The 21,114-nt window shown below is 38.9% G+C and overlaps 3 protein-coding genes across 6 annotated transcripts in view; 2 read left to right on the top strand and 1 right to left on the bottom strand.

Moving 5' to 3' along the window:
- The window catches only part of LOC138186163 (nephrin), a 100,277-nt gene extending 85,003 nt beyond the window's left edge, over positions 1 to 15,274 (top strand). The window contains exons 9-15 of one of the 3 annotated variants that reach the window (XR_011174823.1): positions 3,819 to 3,949; positions 9,192 to 9,351; positions 9,695 to 10,042; positions 11,557 to 11,823; positions 12,771 to 13,010; positions 13,652 to 13,760; positions 13,916 to 15,273. Coding sequence is in view for 2 of the 3 variants with exons in the window: in XM_069125733.1 (XP_068981834.1) it covers positions 3,819 to 3,949; positions 9,192 to 9,351; positions 9,695 to 10,042; positions 11,557 to 11,823; positions 12,771 to 13,010; positions 13,648 to 13,760; positions 13,916 to 13,996 (1,340 nt within the window). In the remaining variant the exon portion in view is untranslated. Of the gene's footprint in view, positions 1 to 3,818; positions 3,950 to 9,191; positions 9,352 to 9,694; positions 10,043 to 11,556; positions 11,824 to 12,770; positions 13,011 to 13,647; positions 13,761 to 13,915 lie in introns of all 3 variants that reach the window. The other 2 variants (XM_069125733.1, XM_069125732.1) reach the window with 2 other exon arrangements.
- Positions 15,275 to 17,085: 1,811 nt separating this feature from the next.
- The window catches only part of LOC138186346 (neurofilament heavy polypeptide-like), a 57,300-nt gene continuing 53,271 nt past the window's right edge, over positions 17,086 to 21,114 (bottom strand). Inside the window, exon 12 of the mRNA XM_069126152.1 lies at positions 17,086 to 17,097. The gene's annotated coding sequence lies outside the window, so the exon portion shown is untranslated. The remainder of the gene's footprint in view (positions 17,098 to 21,114) is intronic.
- Trax (Translin associated factor X) lies at positions 19,465 to 21,104 on the top strand. 2 transcript variants are annotated; one of them, XM_069126178.1, is made up of 3 exons: positions 19,465 to 19,729; positions 19,810 to 20,036; positions 20,238 to 21,104. In XM_069126178.1, exons 2-3 carry the CDS (start codon positions 20,021 to 20,023, stop codon positions 21,071 to 21,073), a joined length of 852 nt encoding a protein of 283 aa, XP_068982279.1. In that variant the 5' UTR covers positions 19,465 to 19,729; positions 19,810 to 20,020; the 3' UTR covers positions 21,074 to 21,104. The 2 variants fall into 2 exon arrangements, with proteins under 2 accessions (XP_068982279.1, XP_068982280.1); XM_069126179.1 differs by having other exon boundaries at positions 19,485 to 19,869.

Genomic DNA, 21,114 nt, shown 5'->3' with positions numbered 1-21,114 from the left:
TTAAAATCGGTGCATAAACTATGGTGCAATTTTCCACGAGTCTCGAGTTAGAAATTTACGACTGAGACGGTCAGGAGACGACCCAATTAACCAAGACAACTACATGGATTACGTTGGTTTTTATGTACCGTACCGTAATGACGCGTTCCAAAAGCACTGGAGCCGTTAAAGCACGGTTTTAAAACCCATGCTTACATTGCACACGAGTATCTTCTTTAACGCGTTGCATTTTCCTCGTGTACGTTACTCTCTATTCACCGTTCCACCAGGTGGATTTTAATCGAATGTTGTTTAATTAATGCAGGAAGTCAAGTTGAACAGATACGAACAAATACATATTTCAAGAAGATTCACCGGTGAAATCTTCTCGTTTGGCAACCCGATTCAACTTGATACTTTCTGCCGATGACCTGCGATCCCTCCACTCGTCGACACTCGGCCGACACGTAATCTTCCCCTGCGGGATAGAGTCTTAAGGAAAGACAGAATTCTTCTTTCTTTACGAATCGATTCGATCCGATTCGAACCATTGAAACATTTTCCGTTTTCTTAAGATCATTTCGACGCAAAGAAATTCAATACCGTGCCTCGTTCTAATCGATCCGTAACCATCTAGGCTTCGACGCGATATTACAATTTTTTCTTTCTTTTTTTTATCGAACGAAAACGAAAGAACCGTACCATACAAAATCACACTCGTCGTTATCGGTGGAATATCAGCAATTTCGTCGGCGGCTGGTTTCCACACGTTTTCCGAGGATCAGGAAAGGATCCGTTGGATCTGCAGGACACGTAGTCTCGGTCTAGCTTTCAGGGCCACGTATTCATTCTCGATCGGATAACGCGTGTTCCATCGAGCAGACTTTTCGAAAATTTCACAAAGCACACTAAGGGGCCAATATCAATCAGATTCATCGCGTGATGAGACAACCGAGTAACCGAGAGAATTCCGGTCGACGATATCAAGTCCATCCATCGGCGAACGCTGCAGAATTCATATCGCGAAGTGACCTCTCGTACAGGCCGATAGTTCGGGACCAATCCGTGCCTGTCTGCCTGCGTCCTATCTCGCATTTCTGTTTTCTTCTTTCATTCGAGCGGTTGCTTCTTCTCGTCTCTCGTTTCGTTATAGGTAAGGCGAGTGTAACATGCGAAACGTTACTCACGACTCTCGACATTTAGCAAAGGAAATAGAGGAAACGTAAATGCGTATGTACGTATAATATTCGCAATCGCAACAATTACAATACCCACGAAACTTTACAGAATAACTCGTCGCATCAACTGTTGCTAAACTTCTCCCTCCGAGAATTCGTCCAGGACGCTTCTTCGAGTCTCTCTCGATGACATTGGGCCCGTTGTTTATTCGGGAGGCTAAAAGAGCAAAACTGTGTCAGCCACGAATACATGCATGTAACCACGGTATATATCATTGGCACGATCGAAACTTTGGATCAAACACACGCGGCGACCAGCAACTTTGTCTACATTTCGTCCGATACATCGATTTATCTACGATATGAGCGATCTATTTCACTTCTTTGAAACGCGTTTACTACTCTCCGCGTTTCTTATGTCTCTTCTTTCCTTCTTCGTCTTTATTTCTCTCGCTGCGAAATCCTATTTCCCTCCAGTTCCTCGCACATACTCTTTATCAAAACGTTTCGTCTGGCACCGGCTTTGATGAATCGAATCCGGCCAAGAGAAACCTTCGCAAACTCTGCAGGGTGTTAAGACGAATAATGACTACATTTCGAGTGCCAAGCTTGCCTCTGTGACAGCCGTTTGCAATAAACCATTGTCTTTACTTTCCCTCTCTCTCTCTCTCTCTCTCTTCTCTCGTTCTCTTTGCCTCACATCTTCAATATCTAGCCAATAAAAACGAGAGAAGCGTAAAACGTGGCAAACTCTTGGCGTCGAAACTACCGAAGATGTCGTTGGTGGACGCATCCAAAGCCGCGCATACAGCAACTCGTACGAAAACCACATCTCTGTATTCTTTCGATTGCACGTTATAATCCCTTTACAATCGTAGCTTGGATTAAAATTAAACCTCCGAGAATAGATCGATCCTGTCATTACGTAGAATCAAACAAATAAATACGAGTATTAATTTCGGAAAGAGAATGACAAGCGGGAATAACGGATTTCAATTTTACGCCGTCAGTTTTCATAGTCTGCCGACAAAAATATGACGAAATATTTTTATCCGCAAAAGTACGCATAATCGCGGCTTATCGTGTCACCCGGCATAACCACGTTACATCTGTCTCGTATAAAATCAACGATATCGCAATAAAAATGTAACTTTCGTTATTTGATCCTCTGTAAAATACCAAGACTTCGTTATACTTGAAAATATACAGTCGCAATGACATCAGGTAACTTTTCGACAACACTCGTTCTCTCCAAGCAAGTAATTGAGAAGGGAGATAACAATTTCGGATTCCCTTCGTTTGTTCTTTAATTTCGCGTGTCATCAAAGGACGGTCACTGTCGTAGAGTTGACTTTTTTGCGCTCACGTAAACGAACCCTGCTCAATGAATTTCCATAAGATACGTGCGCTTAATGAAAATTAACCCGAGACTGGCCTCGTAGTTCGTTTACGATAGAACCACGCGGGTTGAATTTGCGTAACAAGCAAACGCGTTACGTACACCTGGCCGTGTTTTTTATGTTATCCAACTATACCTACGTATACGTACGTACGTTCGTAGCAGATGAAAAAATTGTACGCGATTATAAGAATAATTCGAACTATTAACTCTACCCCTGTGATCATTATGATTCGAGCTATAGTTGAGTGACAGCTCGTTCGGAGTAACCGCAGCCAAATAGGTGCATTTGTTTAATGGGTACACGACCGATTCTCTCCGGGACTGTAGAGACACGGAACAAGATTCGCGGAACCAAGATTAGCGTAAACTTTAAATGCGTGGTTGTGCACACGTCGTTCGTAGAGGATGTCAGAGTTATATGCATCTGCACGTATTCTGTGAATCTGAAATCGTGCTGCTGGAGCTGCGACACTGAAGTACACATTGTGTCTCGCCGCGTGTATGCGTAAGGTAAATGCATGCGAAACAGCTTCCTACAAGCGCGCCGATCTACGATTTATTACATGACCGAATTACTGATCACGTGAAAGATATAAGACGTCGTCGGTTCGTTACTTCTAGTCCCGTGGTTTCTTCCAATCGATATTAAACTTTCTCGTTGAACCGTTGGTGTTCCTAAAGAAAGAATAAAATATTCACAAGATGCGCGTACATGAATTTTCGATAAATCATCGCCGAAGGAAGAAGATGAAAATGATCTTCTTTAATATTTGCTACGTTCGTTACTATCGTACCCTCGATATGCGCCCATCAACATGGTAGAACCGATTAAGCACAGTATCGATGCATACAGAGAATCGTGACTCACGCAAAGTTCAATAACGGTTTTCATCGAGCTGGGAACTACGCGCGATAAAACGTTTCCCGTAATTCGAGTGTGACGTTATTAACTACGCGGTAGTTTCGAGTTTCGATTCCGCTCCGGCGCGACTCGATGTTCACTTGGACGTATTTCGCGTGAACGAAAATGCAAATTTCATTAAACGAGCCCCGTTAATGCCCGAATATTATTGCACCGTGGCTTCGATGAACTCTTGATTCATAAATACCATGGCGACAGATGTGCGACAAACGTAGATTTTCAGTTACCATGGTTGCGGTTGCGATCAATCGCTCTCTTCTTTCTTTGCGATGATCTCGAAAGAAGATAACCGTTCCAATTTTCGTTCCACTCTAACGTTCACGTTCCTGTTTTTTAGTTGCCCCTGTCGTCGCTCTGAAGATGGGCTCCTCGTTGAATCCAAAGAACATCAAGGAAGGCGACGACGTTTACTTCGAGTGCAACGTTAGGGCGAATCCTAGAGCTTACAGATTGACATGGTTTCACGAGGTACGTCCAAACAATCGTTGTTTCTCGTTCTTGCGCTATTACATCCGCGATATTCTCCTGAAAGGAAACCGAAAAAGCTAAGAAACTCGTGAACTTGACGACAGTCCGCAAAGACTGGTTGTTCGCTCGAGAACGTACACTTCGGGCTGCGCTGCCGTGCCAAAAATAAAAACAAAGAGTTGAGAAATATTGTAAAAAAGCTATTCGATGAATCGACACGGAAATGAAATTAAACCGATCGACACAAACTGTTCTTCGCATTTGCTTTCTATGGTGTTGTCGTAAAAAGGCGATATGTATGCAAGAACGTAAAACAACGCAATAATTTTGTCGCGCAATAAAGTCTGTAAAATCGAGAGAATCGTGGTATAACGGAAGGCGAAAGAATGACCCGACCTACAGTTCGAATAGACGTGTCGGATACGTTGTTGGTCCTAGTTTGCATACGGAGTGAAGCGTAAATTCGTAGCGACGCGACGCGACGCAACGTTACGTGTTAAAGCGTGTGTAAGTAACGCGTCGAGAGGAAACATGGCCGCAAGAAAGCGACGCGACGGCGCTTATGCGGCCTGGCCGTTCCTTTTCGTCTTGACTCGCGAAAAATATCCTGAAAAACTCGTGACTCGCACCTGGAAAGCTCGAGCGTTATCTCCGGTCACTCGAGGATCGTCGAGTTAAGCCTCTTAAGGGGGATTATGCTTTCCATCATTTTCTCTGCCGGGTCGGAGCTTTCCCAAGAGGTCGGCGAATCCTGGAAGCATCGTACTAAACCCCTCCCTTCCGACGACGGCATTTCGAGCTTGCGACGCCAGTTCCGGTGATCTCGCGCGAGCCTGTTTGCGTCGAACGTCGAGAACCACGCGGAATTAAACTAAATAGGAAAACTAACTGTGTCGGATCAACCAGTCACGCTAATCCTTGTCAAAGTCGACTGCACGATATTTCTTGGGCCCTTTTTTCTGCCGTTTCTCTGTTAAAGCAAAAGAAAGAGGAAAGAAACGAAAAGAAACTTTCTGACGCGTGCGATATCGCGATCCTGTTCCGCTTGTCTAAAGAACAATTTTTTATTTGAAGAAGTAAATTAAAAGAATCCGTGACCAGTACGAAAACAGAAATTTCTTAAAAATATACTAAATATTCGTTTTACTCGCGTGTAATTTCGAAACATGACGATACTCGAGGTAATACCATTTCCTAATTTAACGTTACGCGTGCGATTCTCCCTTAATATTCTCGAGCACTAATAGCAAGAATTACGATCGAATGAACTCGGATAATCGAAAGTTCGTGAAGTCGGATAACAGAGGGAAAAAGTTTTAATAATAGGACGTCTTTCCAAGGAATATGATTCAATGCTGGGTCGAAGAAGAAAGTAAGAGAAAAATTCGGTGAATAAGTAACAGAGTTTAAAAGTCTCGAGAAAGAGTTTTCGTCGGAGAAGAATACTCGCGAATGGCAATGATAATTTCAAACGTCTCGAAGCGTTCGGGCTCCGTATGTGCATTCGTGTGCACTCTGTCGAAATTATTGTAAATTTACGAGCTGCCGTTGTCACTTCCCGTCCATTCGGTAACCCTCCACCCTCGCGCAGTCCGAAAACCAAACCAATAAATTGCCCACGAATCACCGGGCAGAACCGGTTTACCAATCCGTAAAAATGTTCGCGTAAAAACGTCCGTGCGATGAAAATTTCCCATCGAATGAACGACATGTATCTAGCATTGCCGCAAGTGTTATCAAAATTTCAGACTTTTCATCAAAATATTCGATGGACGCGACAAAAGCTTTTATCTGACGTCGAAAATACAAGCACGGTTACAAGCCCTCGTTGGAATTAACGACGCCTCGAGTTTCCAACGTAAAGGTGTGAATCAGCCATCTACATAAATACACCACGCTTCTGCGAACAACGCTCGCGATCTGCAATCGATTTATGCTCATCTTTTCAAGAGGAAATTGAGAAAGAAGAGAGACGCGAAACCCGACTAGTTCGGATGTTGATCGGATGTGCGTGCTTCTCATTGTCAGTGATATGTTCAACGGCAGATCAGACCGAGCTGTGATGCGCGGCTGAAACTAAATCCGTCGGACGTGTTATACCAAGGCAAACCTTCCACCGATTTACCTATGCTACATTGCGGTATGATGCTCGTATTATCGCAATGCTACGCGTTAAATGTCATTACGCGCACAATGTCACCGCACGTTACCGTGCTTGTTCCGCGATGACTTTTCATCGGTCGGTCGCAGTACCATCACGTCGTTTCTAGACTTTCCTGAAGCCACATTTTGAAAATAACGTTAACCATGCTTTTTTATTTACTACATTCACAGTATACGCGAGTTTCACAGGTGTCAAACTCGACAACATTTGATCGTGTTTCACGTATATATGCATGCGTGTATGCATGCGTACAAATATATAACTTTATAAAGTCGATCGGTATACCGCGAATCCTCGTTGGATCTAAATAACAAGGGAGTGATATACGAGATTTTTTAAAATCATTTCCATGTTTCTTAAACCCGAATTCTCTTGAATGGATTTGAAAAATTCCCATAGCATTGAAATCGATCGCGAACCCTTCATCGCGATATACGAATCTATCTACGTAAATGTGCATCAAACGAGATGCTGTAAAATCCGATTACTGTTTTAAATACTAGTACGTCGCAATTATCCTACCTTGACTAGATCTGGATCGACGAATTACCGTTGTACCGTGTTCCGTTTCCGAAGAAACATTCAGTGCATCTGTATGCATACGTCGCAAAATTCTTTAAGATTAGTAAAGGTATCACCGAGAAAGGAATCAAAGGATGAAGAAAGCTTGCTTATGCTTTATGCATAATCTGACAGATAAGAATACGGTAGGTAAGTTGGTCGGAAGACGCACGTGCCGAGATATTCCACGAGAATAGGAGTTATCGCTCTTGTCTACCGCTTTTCTGGCATCCGTTTGTAATGCAAGGAAGCAAATGTATTCCTTGCTTGCCACGAATACGTATTATTGTTCTGACATGAATGCGAATATTTAACATCTAATGCAGTCACGTTACGTTATATGAAAATACAGGAATTCGAGGTAAAATGAAGGCATACCGTGAAGAAAGGAATTGTTTCGAATATGTACCTCGCAAACCAGCACGATACTTCTTTGCTCGTAAAGCAGCTTTACTATATTGTTTTTACGATGTTTCGACAAGGGATAAAAGGGAAACGTTACAAATATTGAACGTATATAAAGCGCGAGGTAGCATAAAACGTTGTGCGTTCGACGGTGCATACTCCGTTTCGATGCACAAACGCTTGTGATAACTGTTACGTGTAAAGGCATATTGCTTTCCAATTCAAGATAGTTTCGAGTTGTTCTTCCGCAAGTTCTTGCGTTGAAGACGAGGCGTACAATTGGCACGTGCAAGTTTCCGCATATTCCTACGAAACCGAATGAAACGGGTACGTCGCTCGTCATATTACGTTTCTGACAACGTCACACCGTCTTGGTCTTCTATCTCTGCCAACATCGTCTCGCATCTTTATTTATTCTTCCAATCAAATCTTGAAAGTATGCTAATACGAAGATAAAGTTACCCCAATTCTACGCGAATACGTTTCCACGCTGTTTGAACACATCCAAAGTTGTCGATCTAGTTGCCTTTTTATTCGCGTGAACTAAACACGATTAATGACGAGTTGCAATTCGGAACTTACAATTAGTTAAAACCGATAACAGGAACAAGCGTACACGCCGAATTAGTTTCGACGCTACTCGGATAGAGTATGTATTAATTCCAAGGTGATTTGCATGGAAACCTGTCAAATTTACAACCAGAGTTTACTACGTTTCGTCTCTCTCTCTCTCTCTCTCCCTTCTCCCCTTCTCTGCTGGAATGCCTTTGCTGGAATTTAGCAATGGGTAACAACGAGAAATACGATTTATCGAATACAGGAATTCAGAGAGTTTTTTCGTTAGGAACGGGAGAAATCAATCGAGTCGAACGAGTTATGGTTTTAACGATGCTTCGTCGAAATATTCAAATAGTCTACTTGCCATGAGACATCCGTGGGTATATACAACGTATACATATAAAGTTCCCGAGGCAACAGGAATAATCGAGTTTCCGAAATTTCCACCCATCTACGGCCTCCATTTTGCGTGACACGCCTTGGGCCGCAATCTGTGTGCAAAGCCTTTGCCAGAAAGTTAAGGGGAAATTATAATATCGCGCGTGGCCATGTGCATATATGTGTGCATGTGTACGTGTGTGTACAAGTACGTTTGCATAAACGGAGATTCGAAGAAGAGTGCAGGACGAAGAGGTGCGAAAATCTGCCCGCTAGTGGGTGTATACAAGTGCGTATAATTCGTAGACGCGTGGTGGAGTGTATTCGTAAACCAGTGGCCAGAGATGAGTGTAACGACAAGAGGTTAGACAGAGGCGCGCGTGCGCGCCTCTTTGAACATACGTAAAATAACGAGCAGGTACGAAAGGAGAATGAAGACGGAGAATAGTACCTGAGTAGTATAAATCGTAAATTCCCTTTGACCAAGTCCACGAAGCGAGCGACAATTTGCAAACAGAACTACGTTGTCTCGTTAGCAACGTTTTCTTCGGTCGCGGCGAAGAAATTCAAAACGCGCAAGAACAAAGTTCAGCGTGTTAAACTTTCTCTGTTACTTTGATCCTTGTGAACCTTCATCTTTCGTACGCAATCTGTAAACAGAGCGAGAAGAAATTGCTCGACTGCGGTGGGAAAGTACACGCGGAGCGGAGATTTAGCCAGCGTACGTATCGTATAGAATTTCGTTCGTATTTGAAAAACTCCCACATTCGCCAGAGATTTGGTAAGCAAAGTTCGAGCGAGTTCCGAGTGTGTTTTTGCTACGAGGTAAATTTTGAATCTTTCGCGCGTATGACAGGCTTTATGGTTGGATAGGAACCGGAGAATGTACCAAACACTGTACTAACTTTTCGAAGCTCCACCGACCACGTCGCTAACTTTTCCCGGTAACCGTGGCTGAGAAGACTTAACTATGTATGACATACGCAACAAACCGTGAACCGTCTATTCGCCGACTATCTGCTCTTCCTATCCTTTCTCGTCATTTCAATCTCTCTGCAACATTTTCGAAAAATCTCGTCGTTAAAGACGAGAGTAACGGATGCCGATTAAATCGAACGAAATCTCAAGCGACGTAGCGATTCTTTGACGCAGGATATTCTCCCTTTGTTTATTCAGGAAGAAGAGCTCCATTACAACGTTACCGCCGGCATAGTACTCTCGGACCACTCTCTGGTACTTCAAAGTATAACTCGAGAATCCGCTGGAAGGTACACCTGCATGGCCGTCAATGTCGAGGGTCGTGCTAGTTCTAACGTAGTGAACCTCGAGGTTATGTGTAAGTATATTTTGCCGCTGTTACATTGCCCAATCATGAGCCAGAAAAAGATATTTTATCTGGCGAGAGTTTGGCGATAAAACTCGGCTGGTATACACATTTCTTTGCTAGTTGCCCGGATAAGTCAGCTTTTATTTTCCTTTATGTTAATGCACGCACTCTATTCCCTCCGAGATAAACGCAGCGCGAAATAAATATTTTACGCCAGTCTCGCAGTGATCCTTCGTTTTTATTAACGGGCAATGTATCGCCGCAAGTGTAAGTGAACGGTGTAAAACGTGAACGGTGTAAAACACCTAAGATACATCGAGCATATTATTCATAGTTGTTGTTTTTATTACAGTCGCTCCTGTGTGCAAACACGTTTTAAACTCGGCTGGTTGGAGGTATCAGAACGCAACGCCACCACCTCTCAACGTTCCCGAAGAGGTTCACGGTGCCTTAAAGCACGAAACCATCAGCTTAGTTTGCGAGGTTGACGCAAGCCCAACCTCCGTGTCCTTCCACTGGACGTTTAACAGCAGCGGTGATCTCAGCGACATTCCGTCCACAAAGTATTCTAACGAAGGCACCTTGAGTAGACTCAATTACACCCCATCATCCGATATGGATTACGGAACATTGGGTTGTTGGGCTAGCAACATCGTGGGTCCCTCGAAACAACCATGCATCTACCAAGTGATCGCAGCAGGTTCGTCAAAACTCGTTTACCATTTGTCACATCGCGTTCACGCGTATACGCCGATCCTGTCGTAGATAGCGTTTTGCTGGAAATTTTATACGCAGTCTCCGCTAGAATATACTCGTTTACGGTGAGTGCGCAATGCACTGACATTCGAATTACAGTCGATGAAAAACATACTGATCGAAAACCAATCGGAACGATGGAAAAGCAGGTAAAATTACTGCCGAACTCAGCCGAGTTCGCGAAATTAATTTAGTCCGCATCGCACCTGTAGAAAGATCGATAGAGAGGTCTGCTAAACTCGGTCAATAGTTCTCCGGCGATTCAATTTTAACTCAACTTTAACGTGCACTGCTTGCGATAATTGGACACATAATTTATTTTCGGTGGAGGAGCAACGTATTTCTTACGTTAGTAATTATCGGGTAATCTTTTATCATACGGCGACCAGTATACGCCCCGTGTGAAACAGCACGGCTCGCTGGGTCCACCTCGCCGGCCGAGAGTAATTAAATCGTTAATTGTAACGATAATGCAAGGCGGTAAGTGGAAACGCCAACCTAGTCGCGTTCGAGCGTCGAGCATTTTATTCCCCTGACTAAGTTGTTACGTTTGCCGAGAAACGGAAGCAAACGGCGACAATTAAGATTCTGATACGAGTACGCGTAAACGTACAATACATTGTACGTACATTATGTATATTAGATACGTATAATATAACGTTATACGTAAGATAACGATTTTCGAGGTAAATTATCGAAACAATTTGCGAATGCTCGCTCTCGACCAAACAAAGCATAACACGCGTTAGAAATATGCTTTTAAATAATTTACAAGATGCATACAAAGCTAGAAAATGAAAATGAAAACGCGTAAAAATAAAAGTACGCTCGGAGAAGGTAAGGGTTTCAAAAACGCAGGAAATCTGTTTTATCGTGGCTTCACTAATTTACGCTGCTGCAAAGGATTATTTTCGTTGCGCGTTATACGGAGAAATAAAAAATGAACTACAACGACCGAACTGTCCGACGCCTGCGCAAGCTTTTTCAAACTCCTATTTGCATACAAGTGATCTCGTTAATGCAACACCATCGCCGATAATGACGATCGTGCGACATAATTTCATTGGTCGTGAAACGATGAAGCATCGCGTTCCTATTCTCGTTGCGAAATAAAATGAAGTTGCGCGAACCGCAACGCGACTATGCCACTGTTTTTCCCTTTCCATCGCCGTACCGCACCGCACCGGGCCGTGTCGAGCAAAATTTTGCTGTATGCAATAAACAATCCTCTGTCAACACACGTGCTCGTTCTTTTCAAATAAAAGACATTTATATATCCCGCTGTATATTTATACGTCCCCGCGGTAACTCGTGTTGTTGCTATAATCGTATTCATCGTAAATACTCGTGATTTCATTCGAAACGTTAAGTTACGCGCGATCGTTCGTCTCGATACGTATAGTATCCTTTATGTATAAATTGTACGTCGTATAATCGGAAATGATGTCTCGCCCGTAGGCAGACCGTACCCGTTGCAAAACTGCACGGCGTACAATCAGACCGGTCCACGGATCAGAATATCTTGCGTGGAAGGATACGACGGTGGTTTGCCGCAAAAATTTGTCGCGATTGTGGACAAACAACGACTGGAATCGCCAAATCCTTACTGGGAGTTGGAACTTCACAAGCCAACGACGGTCGCTCTTTACGCGGTCAATATGAAGGGCTCCAGTGATCCGGTGATCATGGAAGGAGAAGCTCTAAAAGGAGTGGCCAAGTTCACCGGTGCGTAAGTACCTCTAACGCGAATTGAACAGGTTATATGTACAAAAATATAGGAACACAGCTATCGGTATCTGTTTTATAAGCCACGCGTGTTTCAAAGGATACGACTGGCCAAAACTTATCTCTCGTTCAGAGATGAACACCAATCACGATGTGTCTATTTACTTCCCTTTCCATTTGTTAATTAACGTGTACAAAGTTCGCTTGTTTACCAAGCAAAAACTTTCCATTAGTTACGATCGAGACGTTTTCAAATTTAATCAATCCTAATATTCAATGGATGTAACGCAGTCTTCGTAGAAACAGGAAAGATATACGTGCATACATATATATGAGAAAGAGGGCGAAAGCGAAGGAAAGAAAAATAAAATTCAGAATAGTAGTCAAATGAAAATTGGACACAGTTCTATTTTGCCATTTTCGCGTATCGTTTAGTAATACATTCGTTGTTTCCGCTCCGCTATTCCGTTAGCTCGGTCAAAAGTGCCATATCACGAGTAAAGACCGTAAATAAAATATCCGCCAATTCTTTTATTTACATCCATTAATTCGTCGAAACGAACATTTAATTAATTACACAATTGCACACACGTACATAGTTTCGATGTACACCTACCAAATAAAATTACTCTTTAAATTTTATATTGACTTACAATTTATTTCCAGTAATGTATTTCCAATGATCATTTATCATTGCAAATAGTGTAATTAAGAATCGATCGATATAAGTAATTAAGAATTAATTCAGCTTTCACGAAAGAAACGTAATATAGGATTATTCCAAAATTAATAAATACGTACTTACGTCGTTGATGAAATTTTCATCCAACTGTGCATAATGAATATAAAAATGTACGTATGAAATTTGAGAAAGAGAACAAGAGAAAGGATACAAGTAATTCAGCTACGTAGATACGTTACAGGATTGAGGGTGATTTGATTTACAGGCGAATCGACATCTTCGGTGGATATGTCACCGATCCTGATTGGCCTAGGAGGTACCGCAACCGGTTTGGGTCTAATCGTGACCGGAGTATTAATGGCGCTTTGGAGGAAACACGCGGCCACTCCAGCAAAGCCAAAACCACCCCAACAACCGAGTATCGCGACTTTTACTACCAAAGGCGAAGAGGAAGATGGGAATCCTGATCTCATACCAACTACAGCCTTGACCAATCATTTCACAGGTGAGTTACGTTATACGCTTTATATACGCTTCTGTTTCGCATAAGTTGAAATTTAGAATACACTTGAACATTCTGTCACACACACACACAAGATTAGTTTCTCTACCGCGCGAAATCTACAGGTGAATTCGGACGGAAAAACATATTCTATCTTTATTCACATTCGATGAGATCGGCGAAAAATAACCCACCATCTCATCTGGTAAATTTCTACTCAGACTGATGAAAGTGCTCCGTTTAAGCGAAGAATCGCAAATATATCGAGTCTCGTCCTAAACGACGACCATGGTTAACGATACTTTCAAGAAAATTGCTCGTGGAAAATGCGTACGTTACGTCGACCTATTCGACGTAGATGCATCGATTCAGAAATCGAATATTTGTTTTCGTGAATACTGCTGTACGAAAAAACCGCACAAACAATCGATACGACGTGGTTATCTTATGAAACGTCTTTCCCTTCGATCTCATCAATTTATCTCTCGTAAATGATCGCTACACGGAATACGCCGCTTTTCGAGTTTAAAAAGGACTTGTCAAAAGAAAAAAGAAAGCACATCCAATTATACCGATGACAGACTTTCGATAAACCGAATCGCGCCATAGTGTATAGAATGCTACGATGAAATTTTTCCAGATAGGAAGCTTCTACATTACGGTTCCTTACCGCGGAGGCCACGACAGCTAGAAGGCCGAGAAATATCCCACGATGTTATAGAAGACTCAGATTATCCTCGAGCATCGCCGAACGTAAGTAACTTCATTTCTGCTTCGTCGTTTTTTAAAGGATGAAGCGTAATAACGCGAATAATCGCGTCTTTCGATTAGAAAGGCTCGTTCTATAAATCTAGCGAACGTTGCCATGAAAAACATTCCGTTAAAAAAAGGAATAACTCTGTTTGCAGACATTTTATAGTCTTCAGAGGCCACATCGATATTCGGAAACGGCAATCAGAAGCGCCGTGATCCAAGAAAGCTGCATCTAAAGATCAGCGAAGAAAGGAAACAGTGTTGTAATTACAAGGAAAAGAGCATAGTCACGGACTTGACACTTGACACACTCCGAATAGGCTACGTTCTGTCGCAACACATGAAAATCAAAAAGACTAAAGCCATGCTTATGCAACATTGTACACGTTTAAGCGTACGAAGATATTTATTAGCTACTCGATAACAGTATGCCTTTGTAAATATTGTATATAAATAAAACACATCGATTTCGTGTTACGCGATTGCATTACGATACTTTCAATGGTCCTCGATCTCAGGTAAACGTTCTTAATGACTAAATATGCTAAATAAGAATTCGTAGATACGAAAATGAGAAACTCTGAACGCGATAAGAAGAATGAACGAGAAAACAGTGTTTCTATCAATTTGTTCTTACAGCTCACCCAAACTACCTCTTCTATAGGTAGATTTTTACGTAAAATACTCGCAAACTAAAAGGAAGAAGTCATTGGATTCGGATCGAGCCCTGGACTATTTCCGCAAGAGATTTAATGCACCCATGGACGTTAAATGCACTCTGCAAAAAGGGAATGGCGCTATCTCGTATAGTAGTCGAGAACAAAGCTCGAGAACGTATATCTTCGAAACAGACCAAAAGGTGATCGCATAAACTCTGCTCGGTTGCTGTTGAAATTTAGGTCAAGGAAAGGACGCGATTTATCGTAGCCCCGTTTCCAGATAATCTTTGTTTCAAGACGCGAGAAACTCAGATACCTAATGAGAATCTTCTTCTATCTGTTTTCTCTGTTTCACGTTGCAATCTTTGTGTCTTTTATCACGGCTAAATATATCGGACTGACCTAGTCAAGCAGGTTACTTACGGTAGAAATCTCTTCGATCGAGCATATAATTTCTTGTAACGTTCCTTCCAACACCCTCGTAAGTAAAGATTTTCGAACGAGAATTTCAATAGCCTATTCTTCCATGCGAAATCCGAGAGTGGATATACGTATTATACTTTTAGATACAAAAACCAACAAAAGCAAGCTTTCGCTAGAAAATTTCACGCTTTCGAGTACCTTAACGTTTTAAAAACAATTTACCTTTATATTTCTGTAAAAAAATAAATAATTAATACAAATTATGCAAAATACAATTGAAATCATAATAAATCTCTCCTGGTTGATATTTGCCAGAAATTGGTACTGATTAAAGTAAAAAAAAAAAGAAAAGTAATTTTAAATTGTTAAAATTTCATCATAATTTTTAATTTTATCTTACTAACATTATCTTTCGCATAATTTTTATGCTTCGCGATACGCCCGATTTGATGCTTATCTCTGTTCGAATAATCCAACAGAAAGACAAAATGTACAGCACTATATTTGCCATTTTACCGAGAAATGGAAATAGAAATGGAATTAGAAATCATAACAAAATTTCTAGAACGTGAATGCTGTTGCAATTCTAATTTTACACTAGTAAATGATCAAAATATCCACTCAGTGTAATCGGACAACCCGTGAATAGAATATTCATTCTATTTCGCAACTATAATTTAATACATATATGTAGCCATAAAATAGGAAATTCTCAAAGCAAATCGCGATGACTACATTATCATTTTGTTAATATTAATTAATCTTTATTATTGATAGAAAAAAAACAAAAAGAAAAGATAGAAAATTCCCGTGTGAATTATTTAGGCAACACTAATAATTATTAATCTATGCACTCAGATCAATATGTTCGCATCACTAATAAAGCAATAGCGGTCCTACCTACCTGCCCGGCCCTACCTACTTATACTGAACAGGCACGCTAGAAAGTATGCTACCTATCCTACCTAGCCCTATATTTAAAAATGGCAAAACAGGCACACCAACACACTCACTCCACGATTCTCACACATAACACTCGGGCGCAAGGACCTACACTAGAGAGAACGTCCCGGGACGCCTCCGACACCCGAGTTTGGCACACAACATGCACACTCTAATATTACGTACCATTTTCCTGAAATCGACTGACGAGGGCTAGCGACCATTGCGTACAACACAATAAAAGTAAATCTCAGTTTTAATTAAAAATATTCATAATTCAAAGAATGTATCTATTTGTCAAAGAAATTACAGATGGTACGAAATTTGGTACCATATATTATAATTTAACAAGAAAATTAATAATACTAATACCTGTGATTCGCCGTATTTAATAACGAATCTTTGTTTTCACAGGTTGTAATTGAAATGATATTTGTGTGAATTTATGTTTTATTATATAAATTTATAGCAAATGGAATAAATACTAAAACGACGCAATTCCACAGCCTAACCACACACACTATGTGGAAAGTACGTCGTGCACGATACACTAACGCATCGTCAGTCGCTTACAAATTATTATAAAATCAATGATCATCGTACCCATTGTCTTTCTCTCACCCAAGTAGCACCTGGGCACGTGAGTGAGGTCCTGACAATAAACACGGAAAGGATAAAACCTGATCTTTTTTCATTTTGCATTTTCAAATTTTATCTCAATTACTAACACTCTATGCTCTACTTTATTAATTTAATAAATTACCAAAATGTCAATATTGAATTTATTTACAGTAAACAGTGCAAATAGCATCAATGCAATATTATGATTCGTTCACATAATTGACACTATGAATTATTGAAATTACATTACAAAAAAGACAAACTGACACTGAATAAGAAATTTATTTAATACTTGTTCAAAGTTAAACATTAATACAAACAACCTCAGGTAATCCCTTCGTCAAAGCACATTTTCGAAAGTATGAAAACAGTATTCAAAACTTGTTGCTTTGACTCTAAAATTTGCCTGTCGCGAAATTTCTCCTTGCACATAAAATTCAATACATTTTTGTACGGAAGGATTGAACTTTAATATCTCTATATATATATTTTAAATCAATATGCAAATTCAAAAATGAAGGGCAAACAATTAAATCCTTTGAAATAATGTCATCAGAAAACAGAAGGTGAAATAAAAAAAACTTATTATTATCATTATCATTAGATATGCAATAATTGCAATTTTGAATGCAACGAAGTCAGAGGGTATCCGACTTCATTACTACGAAATATTTAATTAAGTCATTTCAATTCTCAGTAAATACACATTCCAACTTTAAAAATAATTATAGTGAACATATCTTCAATCACAAAATTCAAATTAATTGTTAATATATCGTTTGTATCAGTTAGTACCATTATCGATATTATTAATACAAAATTTGTCAGTATCATGTAATTGATATAAAAAACGCGATGTGCAAGAAGACCTATCCTGAACTAATAAATAATACATAGAGGAAATGTTACTACTCATGGATATAACAAATATCCGCAGTCACTGTACTCGCAAAAAATTCTACATAAATTACAACGAGTCACCCGTGTCGATTCGAACCTTTCGTCCTACGACATGATTGAGTGACCGGAGGAACAAAAATGCATGCAACTCACGATTAAACGCGAAGAATGTTGTTATGGATGTTGTGGCCCAAGCAAGTCGCCGCCAAGCCTATTATCAAAGAAGAATCCTCGAATCCCATAGTAGAAGCACAGACTGCAAGAAATCTGTAACAAAACATAAAATATTCTTCTCAATAACAGTGTTAATTATTTTAAAAGTTTGAAATAATAAAATACTGACCTCTATTATATAAAAAATTTTGGTGATAATATTCAATTCAAGAATGGACAATTTAAACCTGTTTTTCAATCAGATTTTATTTTTTAATTAATAATAATTAGTAATAAGTGAAAATAGCCAATATACAAAACAGATAAAATTAATTGAAATACAATGTGCAAAGATTCTTACATGTTTTAAGCTGAAGCACCGCTATACATCCTTCCCAGAGAAGAGGAAAAAGTTAAAGTTGTGAAGAACCTGGAACAAAATATATGAAATATAATTTGTTCTTAAAAACATATTTTTGATTGTTAGGAAGTTTGATATAATGAAAAATAAAACAACTCCAAACTCTAGCCAAATTTGAAATTTTAATAACAAAGTGAATTAAAATTCGAATAAAGTTTAATTACTACAGAAATTGTAAATTCTAGATGTAAAATCTTCATTAAATTATAATAAATTATTAAATAAAAACGTACATTAATTAAACGAAGTTAACAGTAGTGTGAGTTTGGGCGGTGAAATAATAACTACGCGTGTAAATATGTACTACGTAGTAAGAAAGGAACACCTGTCACGGAGTAATACACACATCTAATCGCTCCGATTTTCGTCGGTAGAATAACCCCGCGCCACGATTTACCCGACAAAGTTCGATTGGCGGAGAGTGGGGAGACTTGACAACAAATCGAGCGTGCACGAACAAGAGTTGTCAAATTCTTGAAAAGGATATGTTTTCAACGGTTTGATATTACGTGCGAAGTGAAAAAACAATAATACGTTAGACACACAACGCGGAGAATGTAAATACACAGGAGCTAATATATGTAATTTATACGAATAAAATTAAAATAAAAGAAAACGAAATTATTATTACCGTAAAATCGAACGATTATCAAACTTTTCGTTAATGATCATAGTTGAATGTATGACAAAAAGGGAAAAGAAAGCAAAAAGATAGGAAAGAGAAAAGATGAGAATAAACAAAATTAAGGGGAGTGAAAAGAAAAACAATTTGACTTCAACAATACGTGATTTGTGCTTCTCGGTGTATGTATACAGTGACTTCGATCGGAAACTAGCAACCGTCTATTCACATTCATATAGAAAAACGACAAATTGCTATAAATTGTGTTAGATTATGAATACAAAATGAACCAAATTAAGATTCTCACCATTTTGAAGCAATGACTTGGTGTTGTGTATTAAATTTTTCAAATTTATGACGAGCTCTCGACAGTTGCTTCCCTTTTCAAGATGACGCCGCGCAAAATGGTGTAATTTCAAATTTTTATTTCAAAATTGACCACAAGAGTGCGTTTGGTTCAGGAACATATCACGTTCTATTAGTAACCGGTTATTAGCCGGATTTTCTTAAAATTTATTTTGATATCCATTTATTTATACGGAAATACGATAAATAACTATTAATTGTGTTAGCATATTGTAGACTAGTCGTTTTATTACTAACTATATTAAGGGTATAGTTAATTGTCACTCCCTAAATCACAACGATAAAAAAGCCGCAATATGTTAATATCTGTGCATATAAAACGATTCAAAGTAGGATTCTTACCATTTTGAAGTAATGATATGTCGATATGTATTAAATTTTCCACATTTATAACGAACACTCTTCAGTTACTTCCTCCTTTCAGTATGACAACGCGCGAAATGGATTTCAAAGTATAATTCCTAATTCTGTCACCAGAGCGCAAATTACTCAGATACGTATTATGTTCTATTAGTACCCTAATACTGCATTTTCTCGACATTTATTTTAATACAAAAATCTATAATTCGTGAAAGGATTTTACCTTCTTACGCAAGTTATTCAATTCTTTCTAATAAATTATGTATTATATTATAGTAAAATACAAGATTTTGTAGTAGTATACATAGATATATCTTATCGATAAATAGTATTCATTTATGACGTAATTGGAATCACGTTTTCCAAATATTAATGTTCTAAAATATTACTATATAAAAAGCGATAGAAATATTAACATTTCCGAATACTGCTATTTGAAAAATGATATTAACCTAAGAACTGTGCAACCTGCCAGTCCAAAGCCTATTGCATATTGCAATCTGTACACATTTTGTACATACATATATACATATATAATCTTTTATTATATATTTTCCCAAAATTCTTCTTCTTTTTCCTTAGGTAACAAATACATTAATTGCACCCATCATTGAATATTGCGGAACAGTTGAACATCCCTGGGTAGGTGACTCATCGACTAAGGTTAGGTGACTCCCAAAACGTGGAACACGAAAAAGCTCTGAATGTCACATCTATCTTGTACTTAATCAATGCTATTGTTATTACATATATAAATAAATAAAGGACAGTATCAGTAAAAATCAGTAAAATCATGTCACAAATCAAAGGTATATTAATAAAATTATAAAACATTTTAAAAACTACTTTGTATCATTCGTGTTATCAGTTTCTTATAAATCACTTTTGTTTATAATATTTACTAAATCCGTGTGATGCGATTTTAAATCAGAATGTACTTCATTAAACCAAACATACCGGCAATTTTAATAAAGAATATTAAAATTTTAATTTTCTTATTTTATGATTAGACGAAGAAGATGGAGAAAATCGTGGACATTGCTGTACCAAGAAGATTAACGTCGGTGATAAAAGAAAAGAGATCATGGATATTACAGATCAAAGCAGCGAAATTTTACAACAGTTTCGAGCATATGCGACTGAATTAGATAACAAACATGATCGTTTTGAAAGGATTGTAAAATTTGGCAGAGATATTACTATAGAAAGTAAAAGAATAATTTTTCTTTTGCACACCATAGATAAAAAAGGCAAACAGGAAAGTGTGCTACGTGAAGCTGATATGAGATTGCAAAAAGTTGCAAGCACCCTTTTTAAATCTATTGCACATGAATTAGAAGGTCAAGATCCATACCTCTATCTTAAAGCTTATCGTAATGGTTTGGAAGAATATATAGAAGCTGTTACATTTTATCAGTATCTAAAATGTGATAATATGAAAAGTTGGTTAGAAATAGAAAAAACACTTACTTATAAAATTCCTGAGATTAGTAATGTTAAAACCATACAGGTTTTAGTCAGTCCATATGAATATATCTTGGGCATTGCAGATCTGACTGGAGAACTAATGCGTCTTTGCATCAATAACTTGGCAACAGGAGACAGAGCTAGTTGTTACCAAACATGCAATTTTGTTAGAGATATGTATACATGTTTTCTTGGTTGTACAAATGCTTCAAATAGGTTAGTGAATAGAAAGCTTTGCACACTTGAACAAAACCTCCATAAAATAGAAAATGTTTGCTATACGGTTAAAGTAAGAGGTTCAGAAATACCAAAACACATACTTGTGGATCTAGTTAATGAAGAATATGCAGACAGTGATGAAAGTTATCATGCCTATTAAAAAACTTATAAACATCAAAGAAAAACATAAATAATAACTTT

The sequence above is a fragment of the Bombus flavifrons genome, chromosome 13, assembly GCF_040668555.2.
Source record: "Bombus flavifrons isolate JBK064 chromosome 13, iyBomFlav1_principal, whole genome shotgun sequence".
Lineage (NCBI taxonomy): Eukaryota > Metazoa > Arthropoda > Insecta > Hymenoptera > Apidae > Bombus > Bombus flavifrons.
This window is presented reverse-complemented; position numbering and strand designations above follow the sequence as displayed.